The sequence below is a fragment of the Cucurbita pepo genome, chromosome 12 (genome assembly GCF_057944985.1).
Source record: "Cucurbita pepo subsp. pepo isolate OVF chromosome 12, ASM5794498v1, whole genome shotgun sequence".
NCBI lineage: Eukaryota > Viridiplantae > Streptophyta > Magnoliopsida > Cucurbitales > Cucurbitaceae > Cucurbita > Cucurbita pepo.
Window position 1 is genome coordinate 9,077,625 of NC_141809.1, and position 14,237 is coordinate 9,091,861.

Genomic DNA, 14,237 nt, shown 5'->3' on the forward strand with positions numbered 1-14,237 from the left:
CAAATAATATATTTACATATTTAATATTATTAGGATATAATATCTCATCCAAATTATATTTAAATATTATAAGATATCCTAATATATATTTAATTAATTTGAACTTGATTCAAATTTCAAATATATTTTTATTTAATGTATCATAATTTAATATTTAATTGTATCATATATAATAAATGTATTTTTCTTTTTAAATATATTTAATATATTAAATATTAATTTGAAACCTTCAAATTAAATATATTTTCTCAATTTATTTAATATCTAATATATAAATATTAGTTTGACACTTCAAATTAAATTTATTTTCCCCTTTATATTTGATATATCTAATTATTTTAAATATCAATTTGAATACTTCAAATATTCTTTCAAATAAATTGAACCTTTAACGTTGCTATAAGCTAGCAAGAAAACCTTATGGACCCACCGATTATAAGCTCCAGTGATACAAAATTAATTAATTAAACTCTTTAATTAATCAATTTCCATTCATTAACTATAGGTCACTCCACTATAGACCTAGAGTTGCATTCTTATGTACTGTATGACAAGTTATTTCCATTGATATAATCATTACAAGCAAATCGATCCTTCACGAGTTGTTCATAACTGTAGCTAGGTCAAAAGTTCGTTTTACCCCTGTAATTACATTTTTCAACTTAAGTACCACTGATTCTCTAATAAACAATTTGTTTATGATCCAATCATAAACCAAGTCCCTCTCGGGCCAGAGAGAGGGTGGGGCCCCATTGTTCAGGTCCCGAAATCATTACTTAAGAGAACAACTCATCTAGTTTCCTCATCTGGAAAAGAGTGAATTTCATCTCATGATATTATGTTTCAAACTCCCTGATTGGTCAAGTACCTAAAATGGTAGGCATATTGAATCGGCCTAATGAGTTATTTTCACCCATGTAAATTAAAGAATAAAATGGTAGGCATATTGAATCGGCCTAAAGAGCTATTCTCACCCATGTAAATTAAAGAACAAGCCCTCACAGGCAGGAGTTCATAACTCACTCAGGATTAAGATCGACTCGCATATGATCATTGTGTGAAATATTAATCTTCTCAAATTGGTCCAGTCTTATACAAACTCATTGTATAGGGTACCCCCACTTACATGTCTCCATATGAACGATTTGAATCAAATCATTTGTAACCATTACAAAGTGGGTCGTATCAATAGTGTTACCAAGATAAGGCATCCAACTTTATCCATATACTATAGACTCTTTAGGTTATTACTTGAACACGATCCTCTTGTATGTCAACCAAATACGGTTCAAGATTACATTAATAACCTTCGATTTTCATACCATGGATAAAAATTAAATTACAAATAAACTAATAAAAATTATTGTTAAAAACTAAATAATTAATTACGAGGCTTTAGGGCATAAATCCCAACAAATATGACATGTATTAAGTGACAACTATATGTACGTAGTCTAGAAAAACTGATATGAACCAAGAGACATCAATCATACAATATACTTCAATGAAGATGTGAAGAAAATGTTGTCAAAATTATCAAGCAATTCATGCCACATTGAAGAGGAATGAAGTTTGATTGTTATAAATCTTGAGTGGGTTACAATCTAGAGTTATTGTATTTCATTATTGTATTTTAAGACTTTTAATTTAGTTGTTACAATTACGTAATGGTTAATTATGGCCATTAAGTATGAATGTTACAACTCTTGGAATGTCTTTAATAGTTTCATTTTGAGGCTATATAAAGCCATGTATGTTGTATTTGTAAGTAGACTTGGGAAATATAGAAAGAAGCATTTGTGCTTTTCTTTAGCCAATGACTAAGTTTCTTTGCAATTCTATGTAGTTTAGATTGCATGTAGAATCATTCAAGCTCAACATGATCAATCTTGCTTGTGGAGTGATTCGAATCTCAGTCAAGTGTTCTTGCCTTAGGTTGTCAAAATTATCAAAAGATGTTTCAATTCATGCTACATTGAAGTATATTGTATGATTGATGTCTCTTGGTTCATATCAAAAACACCTCAAGTCGACAATTCCTCTGTGACTTCTAAGCTCCCGAGAACCATATCGCCACGATCTGTAGCTTCACGGACCTGAAAAAGAAATGTAAATAGGAATGAGTATAAATATATTCAGTAAGCAACATACTTATAGGCTCTTATCGCATCCATGTCAGAGTAGGGAACCACCAGCTTACTCTATAGGCTCTAGAGTTTCAACAGTCTTGGTACACACACTTTGGCAGAAGATTTAACCTTCATAGCGGTATCCGATATCTAAGGATGAGGCGCTACGACATATAACTTTGTACCAGGTGAGGAACATGGTGAGTGTCAGCCTGCTCATCGTCGATGGATGAGTGAACTGGCAAACCCGTCGCACAGGCCATGAGATCGCCCAAGGTTGGGGTGTGCTACTTTTCGATACAAGCCAGCTCGAAAAGTTATTGATGATGTTAATATAACACATGAGGAAGCAATTTGGATCTTAGGCACTCTTAGAACATCAATTATAGTAAATAACTAGCATGTTCATAAGTATTAAAACTCAAGGTGTTTGAGTACTAACCTTGTGTAGTTTAAAATCCTTTTTCCTCACCAATCGGTTTCGAACCACCACTAGTGTCTTCTCCACTATTCTCCGACCTTAGAACGGAATGTGGAATCCGGTGAGTGACTAAACTTGGGAGGGATTTAGTATATATAAAGAGAGAGTTCGTGAGAGTTTTTCTCATGTTTTTGGAAGGGAGAAGTTCATGTACCTTGATCACTCAGAGTTATGTTTGCATGTTCATGCAAATTTGAGATTACCAAATTTTGACACTCAATATTCCACTCAAATGTTTGGGATTATGTGGCAAACATGCAAATTTGAGTTCACCAAATTTTGACACTCAAAATAATACTCAAATTTGTCTGTGGGTTTATTTGGCAAGCATGCAAGTTTCGTTAAACCAAATTTTGACATACCAAAATTCCACTAACTCAAACATGGATTCTTACATGGAGTGAAGCCAACCTTTTGACTTTCTTCATTTTAATTCAACAATTAATTTGAATAATTAATTTCAAATTAAGTAATATTAAATGATTAATTAAACCATTTAATTAATATTTAATATTACTTGAAATCTCAATCCCAATCAATTTCGACACATATTTGATTAAAATATTTAAATCTTATTTAAATATATCAGATTCTCTGTTTTTATTTAATTCATAAATAAAACAAAAAAACGGTTAAATATATCGTATATATGTAGCGCAAATTCCCTAATTTGAATTCGAACACTTCGAACCCACTCGTCACACTGTTCTGTGATTTCGTTCGATATGAGCTAGTAGAGGGACCTAATGGACCTATAGATCATGGGCTCCAACAATCCAAGATTAACCGGTTAAATTCATTGACCTTGTTAACCAACACTCGTTAACTACTAGGACACTCCACTATAGCCTAGTAGTTGCACTCCCTCACTATAGATATATTTTTGTCCATTTGATATAACTATGATTAGTAAGTCGATCCTTCACAAGTTGTTCGTAACTAGAGCTGGGTCAATTAACCGTTTTACCCTTGAAGTTACTTCTTGTTCCTTATGTCCCACTGATCCTCTTATGAACAATTGGTTTGTGGTCCAACTAGTAACCCGAATCCCTCTCAGGCCAATGCGAGGGTGGGCCCCTTGTTTAATACCTAGAGTCAGTACCTAAGGGAACTACCTCTCTTCTATCCCTAAAAGTAGGTAGGAGCGAATTCCATCTTGCACTCCATGCCCCAGCCATTCACCTAGTGTTACCCCTGAAATGGGAGACCTATTGAGTCGGCGAACTCGAGTCACTCTCAACCATGCAATTCTAAGGATAATTTCGAATAAACAGGAGTTCATGGTTAGCTTAGGATTAAGATAGAGTTACCTAGGTCATTGAATAAAAAGAAAATCAGTCTCAACAGTAAACAACATTATAAAGTGAGAGTGATTTTCTTCATGGTCCAATCTTATTCAATACTCATTGCATAGGACGCCTCCACTCGCATGTCTCCGCATGTACAATTTAGTGATCACATTGTTATGTCATATACAAAAGTGGGCTAACAAAAGTGGGCCGCATCCATAGTGTCCCCAAGATAAGGTACTCAGCCTTATCCCTGTACTATAGATCATTTTGACTATATACTTGAACTTGATCCACTCTTATGTCTCTACATATAGTTCAAGTAATCATACTATAGCCAAAGTATTCTTAGTTTATTGGATTTAGATTAACGATCGTAAAATACAATTTATTCAATAACAATCTTTACTGAATAAACATCAATGATAACTTTATTTAAAATAGAATACGTTTTTATTTACAAACTATGAGTTTTAGGACATAAAACCCAACAACCTGCATGATCAACATTCTCCCATAGGAAATCCTCCCATAGGAAGAATCTTATGTGCAGGTTAACCTCTAACTACCTGCGTGTTCAATGTTCTACCATAGGATGGACCCACCATGCAGAATAGTCAATCTACCACTGAGTATCACAATCCTAACCAATGTAACACCTCGCTTGATGGTATCGTACAAGAGTGGAAAGGTGAGTGGAAACTAGTTGAACGCCATACCAGCTACTATCGGTTTAGAAATCTTTCTTCTACATCCCGAGGTACTAAGGTGGCCTTCTAGGTCTCAAGGGTGGTTAGGCGGTCTTGGTAGGGACTCAAGTCTCCACTCTCATAATTCCTGACTCCTTGAGTCTTTCATGGTTCAGGGTTGTAAGTTCTCACCGTCTAATCATCCCTCATGATTCCACTTAACGACAACCATGTTTATGCACTCTGCGTATATATCAAATTTTGTGTCATGTGCTACAACCATGGAACCCTTCACAATCTTTCACGAACTTTTTCCAAATTCTGGTGCATAACATGTGCTATCCAACTAATCCATAGAGATTATATTCTTCTTGAGACCAGAAGTATATCTAAACTTCTTTAATGTCCTGATTTCTTACTCGAGTTTGTTTGCAGACATCTCCATTCATTTCAATCATCAAGGTTTTTGTTGTCGGCAAGATACACCTTAAAAAAAATTCGGATTTGAAATTTTGAAACAATTTCTTACTTAGAGTAGAATGGAATAATGCACCTAAATCCAAAATCCAAGATTCAATCGAGCTGTCCACAATAAGAATTAGAGCATTCTCAATATCTTATGCTGAATATATAGTCATCGTACCCTCGGAATTTGTGATTCTGCTTATTCTTCAATTTTGTACAATTTTTCCAAAAGTACCCTTTTCTCTACCATTGCAACACGTTAAGTTTAGCATGTTTGGAGATTTTTTTCGGTTCTTTGATTTTCATCGTCCTTGTTTGTTTGGGCTCTTTCATTTACTTTTTCCCCTTTGATCAACACTAAGAGCATTGCCTTGAGAATCTCCAATTTTCCGTTTTCAAATACTTTCGCTGAGAACTAAATCTCAAATTTAATTAAACTTCAACTTATTAGATATTTGGGAACGGTTGTTCGCGACAACAACAGTATCCCACAACTGTAAAGAGGAGGACACAAAATCAATTCTTTAATTTAATCTTCAACATTAATTTCTACCGAACTCAGTTGACTTAAAATCATATTGAATTCATTTATATGATCCACAACAGGTCCACCTTCAGACATTTGTAGATTGAAAAATCTTCGAATCAAATACACCTTGTTCATACTCAACGGTTTTTCGTACCTATTTAATAGCGCCTTCAATAGAACTTACGTTATCTTCTCCTTGATAATGTTAAACGCCACATTTTTGGACAGTGTCAACCAAATCAACCCTAAGGCCTGCCGATCCTTGAGCTTTCGCTGCTCTGTGGTTATGATATTCGGTTTCACCCCCAATAGAGATTCATGGAGATCTTTCTGGTATAGAAAATCTTCCATCTACATCTTCTAGAAACCAAAATTGGATCAATTGAACTTCTCAATTCCAATCTTTGAGCTTTCCATCTTCACATATGTTATAACTAAGATCAAATTTGAGTCATACATAATTATGCCTCTGTCATGTTTTCATTATGTTTTCAGGCATCTCTGCTACGAGAGAAGCATCAAGGTCTTGCATGGCTAACAAATCAGTAACTTTGTGCCAAACACCAAAATTATTGATTCCATCAAATTTTTCTACTTCAAGATTAAAACTCAAAATTCTCGATCCACATCCTGATATAATATCAGATGACTCTGTCATTTGTAACAAGTAATCTGGATGAAAGTAGAAAAATACAATTCTTGAAAATTGATTTTCAAGAAAATAAGCACGATTGTGAGCATGTTTTGTAGTTGATGGGGTCAAAACTTTTAGAATACCCCAAATACCACAACCAGGCTTTGATACCACTTGTACAAAAATGATAGAACCTTCAAAGCTCTGATACCATTTGTTATGCGCCGAAATGCTACAACCACAAAACTATGATATCAATTGTTGTACCAATAGTGGAAGCAAGATCAAATGTACTCACAACACCAACTAATGAAATTTAAACAAAAAGACAAAGATTTATGTGGTTCAGAGACAAGAAATTCCCCTACATCCACGTATAGCCACCAATCACTCATAATCAAAGTGTTTACAAGTGAATACTTCACTCTCACGCTACAAAGTCTCTTACCAAAAAGTTTCTCCAAAATGTCACTCAAAATACAATGTGACACACAAACTCAATCAAATTCCGATATCCTCAATCTCCTAGACAAACCCTTTACATAGGGATAATTCAGGTAGAATATGAATGTTATATATATACTAAATGAGGATTAATAACCAAAATAAATAAGATATTAATTAAAATGGTTATAGATTAAATAACCAAATTAATATTTTTATTTAACCAAAACGGCTATATATTGGATGAGAGTTAATAACTAAATTAAATAAAAAAAATTATGACAATTTACAACAAGTTGATCATTTGCTTAATAGGTGGAGATGATTACCAATTTAACCTTAAAGAGTTAACTTTTTTTTTAGAACAACGATAACCTAATTAATGACGTACATAACTTATTGAGCTGAAGCTCATCATAAATAGCCTTCTATTTCGTAATCATTCATAAATCCAAAACAACCTTATCTCTAAAAATAAACTTTCAAATAACTGAATTTAAAAATCAATCTGCTCCAAAACAACCTTAAATTTAAAAATGAATCTAAAATGAATCCACTCCCAAACAACCTTATCTCCAAAAATAAACTTTCAGATAACTGAATTTAAGAATGAATCTAGACTTTCACATAACTGAATTTAAAACAACCTTATCTCTAAAAATAATCTTTTAAGTGAATTTAAAAATGAATCCGCTCCAAAAACAACATTATCTCCAAAAATAAACTTTGTCAAATGGTAAACTCCTCAAAATATCCCATCTCCAACTTTGTTCTCAGCTTCCTCAACCGTACATTGGCTTACCTCCTAAAAATATCCAATCTCCCCCTTACATGGTGTTCTCAGCTTCCAGCTTGGTCAACCGGGCTGCCATGCGAAAAAAATGTAGGGCCTATGTTAGGGCCTTTACCTGAAAAATGTAGGTAACACGTGGCTTGAGTATGCGATGAAATACTCAGTAAGTCACCCCATTATTGGGGTTAGGAATGCAAACACATATGTTGCATGTGTTTTATGAAAAGTTAGCGGGATCACCCCATCACATAAAATTTTATGAAAAGTTAGATCCAAAATTAGCGGGATCTAACTTTTCATAAACTTTTCATATGAAATAATCTTAATTTTTTTTACATATGGAATAGTTCCATGAAAGATCTCAAACCCTAATTTTATTACATATGGAATAGTTACATATCCGAAAAATTTTGAACCCTAATTTTATTAGATTTGGAATTCGTTACAACAGGAAAGATCTTAAAATCTAGTTTTATTAAATTTGGAATTGTTCCAAACATAAAAGATCTTCAAAATCAAGATATGTCTTCCATCTAAATTATTGTAATTTAATTCATTTTCAATTTATAGGATATGCCAGACATGCGGGTCAATTTTGATTTGTTTTTAATTTAACTATCCATATGATGTATGTTTTAAATTGATTGATTGAATGCATATAGGATGTCATTTAGTTTAAAATCCCATTATAGGTTAATCATAATCATGAATTTTAATTCTTTTTTTTAAATATAAATGTTATATTTGAAATTTTTTTATTAGGTTATTTTCTCATAGAAATAAGATGATTTCCTAATTAGAATGTATTTTCCATATGCATTTGAGTATAATTGTTATACTTGGAAAATTAAATTAGGATATTTATTTCTTAAATTGAATGCATGATATTTACCGATTATGGTTTGTTCTAATATGATTAGAATTTGAGTAATCTATTAAATTTAATTTTAAAGGTCTAAAAGACTAGATTTTTAAGATTATTGAAGGAGGGAATTAGTTTTCAATAGGATTAAAGTTAAGATGATTGAAGAAGGGAATTAGTTTTCAATAGACAGTTTAATAAATTTTAAATAAAAATAAAAATTGACTACCAGGAAACTCTGTCTAAGAAAGGTTGTGGCTAGGCTGAGGTAGTTAAGCTGACAGAAATGAAACACCTCTACCTTCTAACTGACTTGGGAGTTGAATTAGTCAAATTTTATTTAATTTCACTAAGTAAGCAAGCTCATGATGTGATTTAGTATGTGTGAGGAGAGAGTTTGTGAGACCTTGATCACTCTATCTATAGAGTCATATTTACATGTTCATCCAAATTTGAGATTACCAAATTTTGATACTCAAAATTCCACTCAAATGAGTGGGATTACGTGGCAAACATGCAAGTTTGAGTTAACCAAATTTTCACACTCAAAATTCCACTCAAATTTGTTGGGTTTATTTTGGAAGCATGCAAGTTTGGTTAAACCAAATTTTGACACTCAAAATTCCACCTAACTCAAACATGGATTTTTCCATTAAATGAAGTCAACATTTTGACGTTCTCCATTTTAATTCAACAATTAATTTAAATAATTAATTTTAAATTAAAGTAATATTAAATCATTAATTAAACAATTTAATTAATATTTAACATTAATTCAAATGTCAATCTCGATCAATTCCGACACATATTGATTAAAATATTTAAATCTTATTTAAATATCTCCGATCCTCTCTTTTTGTTTAATTCGTAAATAAAACAAAAATGCGGTTAAATATATCATATATATTTAGTGCATATTCCCTAATTTGAATTCGAACACTTCGAACTCACTCGTCACACTGTTCTATGGTTTAATCTAATATGAGCTAGTAGGGGGACCTAATGGACCTATAGGTCATGGGCTCCAACGATCCGAGATTAGCCGGCTAAACTCATTAATCTTGTTAACCAACACTCGTTAACTAGTAGGACACTCCACTATAGCTTAATAGTTGCATTCCCCTCACTATAGATATATTTCTGTCCATTTGATATAACCATGATTAGTAAGTCGATCCTTCACAGGTTGTTCATAACTAGAGCTTGGTCAATTTACTGTTTTACCCCTGAAGTTACTTATTGTTCCTTATGTTCCATTGATCCTCGAATGAACAATTGGTTTGTGGTCCAACTAGTAAACCGAATCTCTCTCAAGCCAATGAGAGGGGGGTGGCCCTTGTTCAAGACCTGGAATCAGTACTTAAGGGAACAACCTCTGTACTATCCCTAAAAGTGGGTAGGAGTGAATTCCATCTTGCAACCCACGTCCCCAGCTATTCACCTAGTCTTACCTCTGAAATGGGAGGCTTATTGAGTCGGCGAACTCGAGCCACTCTCACCCATACAAATCTAAGGATAATTTTGAAAAACAGGAGTTCATGGTTAGCTCAGGATAAAGATGGAGTTACCTAGATCATCGACTGAAAAAATCAGTCTCAATAGTAAACGACATTATAAAATGAGAGTGATTTTCTTCATGGTCCGATCTTATGCAATACTCATTGCATAGGACGCTCCCACTTACATGTCTCCGCATGTACAATTTAGTGATCACATTGTTTATATCATATAGAAAAGTGGGTTGCATCCATAGTGTCCCAGGATAAGGTACTCAGACTTATCCCTGTATTATAGATCATTTTGACTATATACTTGAACTTGATCCACTCTTATGTCTCTACATATAGTTCAAATAGTCATAATAATCGTAAAATTCACTTTATTCAATAACAATCTTTACTAAATAAACATCAATAATAACTTTATTGAAAATATAATATATTTTTGCTTACAAACTATGAGTTTTAGGACATAAAACCCAACAGGAACGAGAGCTTACATTAATTAAATCAGAGTTTGCTTCGACTAAGGCCAACGAAGGAAGTGACTTTACTATAGGATATGCTAAAATTGTATGAGTTACAATTTATGATGTATGACCTATGATGATGTATGAGTTATGATGATGTAGGAACGGTATCATATGATGTCATATACTAGTATATCATGTATGAGCTATGATGTTGTATGAGCGGCGTAGTATGATGCCATATACTAGTATATGATAATGAATGAGTTATGAAAATGTAAGAGTTACGATGCATGATGATGTGTGAAATATATATATATATATATATTATGATGCACGATGTACATATTATGTTTGATGCACGTGATGGCTTTATGATGAGTATGATGTTTGTATGACGTTTTGCTTCATATGATGACGTTTTCCATATTGAGCATGCTATATGATGATGAGTGTCATATGGCATCATGTTAGATCGACCTAAGACACAACCCTAAGAGCATGAAAATGATATTACTATAAATATCCACGAGCATATGTTACTTAATGTAACAAAGAAATGAGACAAGAGGGTTGTGTCAAAAGAGACATTAGGATGCGATTTAGAGGGCCCTCATGCATGTTGTATGTATAAGTATGATAATGAGGGTGTTCATGAGGTGCATGACACTAAGGGTTCCGCTGACCTCCGAACGTTGCTACAAATTAGTGACCAGAGAGGGTCCAGGGGGTGTGCGAGCCCACCTGGGGACTCACACTCGCATATGTGGGTCGCTCCGAACGTTGCTACAAATTAGTGACCAGAGAGGGTCCAGGGGGTGTGCGAGCCCACCTGGGGACTCACACTCGCATATGTGGGTCGTGTGTAGGAAAGTACTACACATCCATAGTTGTCCGAGACTGGAGGCCACCCCTAGATGAGAATAGAGATAGGTCCCAAGAGCATGATTGCATGTTTGCATTTGCATGACCCCTATAGTGGGGCCACTTTTCTTCGAGGCCGTGTGCCACATCATTTTTCAAGTAAAGACAAGCAAATACTCAGGCCGTGTGCCACATCATTTTTCAGGTAAAGACAAGGCGCACATGCACGGAGGGACGACATCGCAAGCAGAGACTACTCATATTTAGATTCTTAGGTTAGAATAGGACCATGACCGTAGAAGAAGAGAATGTTTTCTTAAACTTTTTAGATGACCCAACAAAAATTTGGTTCAGAAAATGATATGTGGCTGCTTTTTTGCTCTAGCTCAAGGTTGAGTCTGAGAAGATCAATATACAACCACCAATTTCCACGTATTACATTCTTTTGGTTAAAGATGTAAGCATCCTCGATAAGATGGTGCACCACCAGTCAAAGGACGTTGGGAATTCATCATTTGCCAATTCGGGGAGATGATTACCATTTTGGGTTTAAGGTTAACTTTTGCAATTGGATGATTACCATTTTGGGTTTAAGGTTAAGTTTTGGAGAACAATTCTCTTCTGGTGCAAAGTGGATAAGGCATACGTCTCTTTCGAATGCTTTTGGCCGACCACACATGGTTTCGTGATAGATGCTGAGATCAAAATATAGTAACTTGTATTGGAAAAGGCAATGATGATGAAATTTACTTGAGAAACCATTGATGAATTGAAACGTTTTTTAAAATTACTTTGACATTTTTTAATATATTTTTAATTGAAACGTTTTAAAATTATAATTATGATTCTCACCATTTCAATCTTAATTTACCTAAAAAAAATATATATATATATATATATATTTTTTAGAGATTCGGTTCCAAAAAAAAAATATCATTTTTTATAAATAAAATTCACTTCAGTATTTTTTTTTAATAACTTTGTTTTTATTTTTCAATATAAAACATGTGATATACATTTGTGTTGAATATGAAGGTTTCCAAATTTGTTCAAATTTGAACATAGTTACAAAGTGGCGTTTACTAAAATTAAAAAGTAATTTTAAAAATGATTTTCATGTAACCAACTAAACTTTTACCTTGTATTAGTTAATATTTAGCTAAATTAATAAGTTATCGATTATCATTATAGATATTGATAGTTCGATCTCGTCATATTAGGATTGTCGAAAAAAGAATATGATATTTAGATTTTTAGAAAATAAAGATATAATATATTAATATAACTAAAATAATATGTTATCTTTCACTTATAATAACATCTTTTCGAGAATACTTACCTATTGTCGATAGCATTTTTTTATGGTCTAAATCTATTTAACTATTTAAATATCATTTGATATAATTTAACTTGAGTACTCTAATTTGAGCTAAATCCTCCCATAAAAAATATGTAAATAAATTTGTCAAAATGGCCAATATACACTATAGTGGGCAGGGCGTTACAAATGCTATTGAAAAATCTCTCAATACTAGAGATTTACATTTGGTTCATGCTTTAAAAGCGTGAGATACCGCTTTAAAAACGCGAGATAGATACGCTTTAAAAACGCGAGATAGATACGCTTTAACGATTCACCCACTCCACCCACTACAACGTTTTACAACCTCAAGACAACTTCTTTGAGCTAAATTACCTGTGTAGTCCCTCGTTCCCTCTCAAGATGGGTTTAGAAGTCGTATAGGAAATGTTCGAACCCGGATCAATATAAAATCATCCTAGTTCTAATGCCCTAATCTTTACTCAACACAACCATGCATGCTTTGTTAGGGAGAGAACACTATCAATCACCTAGAACAAATAACTCGTATGGAGATAACATTCATGAATCATATCACATTCTCAAAAATTGAGGAGAAAGAAGGTTTATGAAAGTCCATCTTGCAAGCTTAAACATGAATACAATTATTAGTTAGATCCTTGGAAGGTTAAGAGCCCTCTTTGTTTTGCATTCCATTATTCAGTTCTTCACCTTGATGTGTAGCTTATCTGTGAAACAAATACAAATACAATAATCAATCAATCAATTAATTATTAAGAGAAAATAAAAATGATTTAAAAAGGAAGAGAACATACCAGCGGCTTCTTTCTCACCACAATCTTCGTCGCACTTAACTTCGCAGAAGCTTTGGCCATTGCCCTTTTCAAGGCATTCCTTCTCGCATTTTTCGTAGCATAACCTATACTCGTTTTCAAATTTAGCCTCATATTTGGCCTCCTTCGCGCTTTCAGTGGCACTCGAAACCTGCAATGCACCCACCACCACAACGCACACCAACAACACTGCAATCATCTTCTTCGCCATTTTATTTTATTTTATTTTATGCTTTTTCTTCTGCCTTTCCAATGCTTCTTTTTGCGACTGGATGAGTGTTTCAAAACCTTAGCAACCCTTTTATAAGCTTCTACCAAACCTAAATTTAGATCAATACCCTTATTTTCGGCCATATATTTGGTTCCCTAATACAACAACAAATTCTATGCCTTTCATTTATAACCAATACTATCCATAACCAACCAAATTTCCTCTCAAATCTCCAAACTTATGTCACCAAATAAATACCAACTCCAAATCTTAGGTATTACAAATGTAATTTACTCAAATGTATATGAAAACATATAGTGGGCAACAAGTGGGAGGGAGGACTCCTAGATTCCGAAGGGGTGGATTGTGGGACTAGTAAGGAACAATTTTGGAACAAGTGTCAACGAGGACGCTTGCCTTGAAGGGTGGATTGTGAGATCCCACATTGGTTGGGGAGAGCGAAACACTAAGGGTGTGGAAACCCCTGCCTAGTAAACGTGTTTTAAAAACCTTGAGTGGAAACACCCTTATAAGCAAAATTTATGACTTTTTTATTTGCTTGAAGGCTACATTTACGAGCTAATTATTGTCATAATATATGAAACTTACTAACTCTTTGAATGTCTTAGGTAAGGTAAGACTATATAAAACAATGTATGTTATCTTGGTAGAGTAGACTTGAAAATGTAGTAAAAAGATCATTTTTTCTTTCCTTTGACTAATG

The 14,237-nt window shown here is 33.5% G+C and overlaps 1 protein-coding gene across 1 annotated transcript; it reads right to left on the reverse strand.

Annotated features, from left to right (window-relative positions):
- Positions 1-13,018: 13,018 nt before the first annotated feature.
- On the reverse strand, positions 13,019-13,575 carry LOC111807801 (uncharacterized). Its single transcript, XM_023693668.2, has 2 exons — positions 13,285-13,575; positions 13,019-13,197 (listed from the first exon to the last, which is right to left on the reverse strand). Exons 1-2 carry the CDS (start codon positions 13,511-13,513, stop codon positions 13,169-13,171), a joined length of 258 nt encoding a protein of 85 aa, XP_023549436.2. The 5' UTR covers positions 13,514-13,575; the 3' UTR covers positions 13,019-13,168.
- Between the last annotated feature and the right edge of the window lie 662 nt (positions 13,576-14,237).

Excerpts from the sequence above, each read along its gene's own strand:
- LOC111807801 (XM_023693668.2), bottom strand. The coding sequence starts at position 13,513 with ATGGCGAAGAAGATGATTGCAGTGTTGTTGGTGTGCGTTGTGGTGGTG. Across the intron at positions 13,198-13,284 it reads TGGTGAGAAAGAAGCCGCTG|ATAAGCTACACATCAAGGTG; the intron begins GTATGTTCTCTT and ends TTTGTTTCACAG.